The sequence below is a fragment of the Ostrinia furnacalis genome, unplaced genomic scaffold (genome assembly GCF_004193835.3).
Source record: "Ostrinia furnacalis isolate ACB-3 unplaced genomic scaffold, ASM419383v2 OfSCF7331, whole genome shotgun sequence".
NCBI lineage: Eukaryota > Metazoa > Arthropoda > Insecta > Lepidoptera > Crambidae > Ostrinia > Ostrinia furnacalis.
This window is the reverse complement of record NW_021137570.1, coordinates 66,724-69,029: the sequence shown is the minus strand read 5'-3', so window position 1 is coordinate 69,029 and position 2,306 is coordinate 66,724. Positions and strand designations below refer to the sequence as shown.

Here is a 2,306-nt window from a genome sequence, read left to right as displayed (position 1 = left end):
GCGGACGTAGACACGATAACTACGCGATAAGCTCCGTATGATAGGGGTCTAGCTTAGTGGTTTTGCACTGAGATTTGCGTGGACGCGTGCGAACACAGCGGCGAGTTGAGCCGGACTCAAGTTAAGTAGCGGTAATAATGCTAGAAATATAGGTACAGGAGCTGGAATAGGTTAATCTGGAAATGATTTGGGGAGACCTATGTTCAGCAGTAGGCTGTGGCTAAAATGATGATGATAACTAATAAATTATATGAGACTAGATCGATATGCTCATTTTCGGACATGTGAAATTCAATATGCTCATGTTTATCAAACTTGCATATAATGGGGATGTTGCCTGGGTCAAAAAGCAAGAGTTTTAATTAGTCCGTCAGTTAACTTATCAAAAAATACTCTACACGTATTTTTCACTTTTTCAAACTAATGAAAATTTAAAGAGATAAAGCGCCCCAAAGTTTATAAGAAGAGGCCCGTGACGTCAACGCTTGCTTAAAAATGCCGCACGTTGTGACGTCGTGCGCAACTTCAACGCACCATAACTATGTAATTATTTGTTAGATTGACAAATAAAAATATATGTGTCCAATATTTTTTGATATTAAACATTACGGACTAAAAAAATTTTTTTTGGCAACTAGCCTTCGCAACCAATTTCATTTGAAAAGGATTTATATGCTTGCAATAAGTGAAAATTCATTGTTTATAACATCGGATCTACTACAATCGCGGACGTGTCTAATCTAAAGCAGTAAATTGACGGCTTATCAGTGATGGATTAATGGATAATAAAAGATTATCTGCAATTAATTATCCTTGTCGAGAAGTGATAATAATTCATATAAAATGCATAGCAGACGCCACTTCAGCATAGTTTGGTAATAACCAACAAAAACAGGTACGTTGAGAAAGCTTATTAGTATCAAATTCTTGACTAAAATCATCTGAAATAGTCTTAGAAAATCTTAAAATATGACCTTTAGATTTTTATTCCTTGTGTGTAATTTTTTAATTATTTTGCAGCAGACATGAAGTTCCTATTAATCGCTGCTGCCTTAGTCGCCGTTGCTGTGGCAGGCCCCACTCGGTTCCTGCCGATCCATGTTGGCCCCGCCATTGTAGAAGACCAGTTTGAGCCTATCCACATTGGCCCCGCTGTCATCCCCGACGGGCAATACCAACCTATCCATGTTGGACCTGCTATAATTGAAGAGCCTAGCATCGTGCCTTCCCCTATTATCATCGATGATGGACACATCGTGCCTTCTCCTGTGATCGTCGATGATGGACCCATCGTGCCTTCCCCTATCATCATTGATGATGGACCCATCGTGCCCTCCCCCGTCATCGTCGACGATGGTGAGTTCCACCCAATCCACGTTGAGCCAGTTATCATTGAAACCCCTGCTGAGAGCCAAGCCAGTGCTCCTCTGGTGCAGATTATCTTGAACATCAACACCGCCCAGATTGCCCCTGGTCAGGCTATCAGCATCGAAGGAGCTGAGCCAATTGTTCCTGGACCCATCACCATTGTCGGCCAGCCTGAAGTAGTCCCTGCACCCATCACCATCGTCGACCAGCCTGCAGTGGTCCCTGAACCTATCAACATTGTCGACCAGCCCAGCCCTGTCATCATAGTGGACGCTTAAGATCTGTATAGGTCAGGTAATAAATAAAATTATACTTACCTCTAGCATCAGATGGTTTTTTTTGTTGAATCCCCAAAAACGTCTAACCGAAGTTTAAATAGTTTTAATTTTCAACAACACAAAGGAATAGATTTAAATAATAATTTGGATAGACTTCCAAAAACTCTAGGTATAGACTATAGGTAAGGCAACTACCACATTCATAAAAATAATGTCAGAACAAAGCTTCGTTCTGGCAGCTAGTTACAAGATCCGAAGCAGATAATTTTCTCAATAAATCAGACCTAGACAAACAGCCCACTTCCATAAGCTCTTTAATCTCTTTCCTATTACGGCAAGTACAGAACAATAAATATCTGACAAAATGCGCATCTCTATAAATAACAACGATGGAGTAATTGACACTAAGTCGTTATTAAGCCAGGGCAATATAGAGACTCTACAAACTGGGCGTTCTAGACGCGAGTTCGAACTCTCTTCCACTTCCTAAAATATGTTGTATTTAGTTGTTTTTGTAGCTTAAAATGAAGCTAGAAATTGCTAGCTTAGACTCTACCGGACAAGTATGTCATGATTGTCAAGCGAAAGATTGAGAGATGTTTACATGGTAAAATATGAAATTTATTTATCCATTAAGATTCGTCGAATCGACGCACATAG

The 2,306-nt window shown here is 40.1% G+C and overlaps 1 protein-coding gene across 2 annotated transcripts; it reads left to right on the top strand.

Moving 5' to 3' along the window:
* The first annotated feature begins 814 nt into the window (after window positions 1-814).
* LOC114363893 (KH domain-containing protein 3-like) lies at window positions 815-1,696 on the top strand. 2 transcript variants are annotated; one of them, XM_028319767.1, is made up of 2 exons: window positions 815-895; window positions 1,021-1,696. In XM_028319767.1, the coding sequence occupies exon 2, from the start codon at window positions 1,026-1,028 to the stop codon at window positions 1,644-1,646; it is 621 nt and encodes a 206-aa protein (XP_028175568.1). In that variant the 5' UTR covers window positions 815-895; window positions 1,021-1,025; the 3' UTR covers window positions 1,647-1,696. The 2 variants fall into 2 exon arrangements, with proteins under 2 accessions (XP_028175568.1, XP_028175569.1); XM_028319768.1 differs by having other exon boundaries at window positions 890-895; window positions 1,024-1,696.
* Window positions 1,697-2,306: the final 610 nt, after the last annotated feature.

Excerpts from the sequence above, each read along its gene's own strand:
- LOC114363893 (XM_028319767.1), top strand. The coding sequence starts at position 1,026 with ATGAAGTTCCTATTAATCGCTGCTGCCTTAGTCGCCGTTGCTGTGGCA.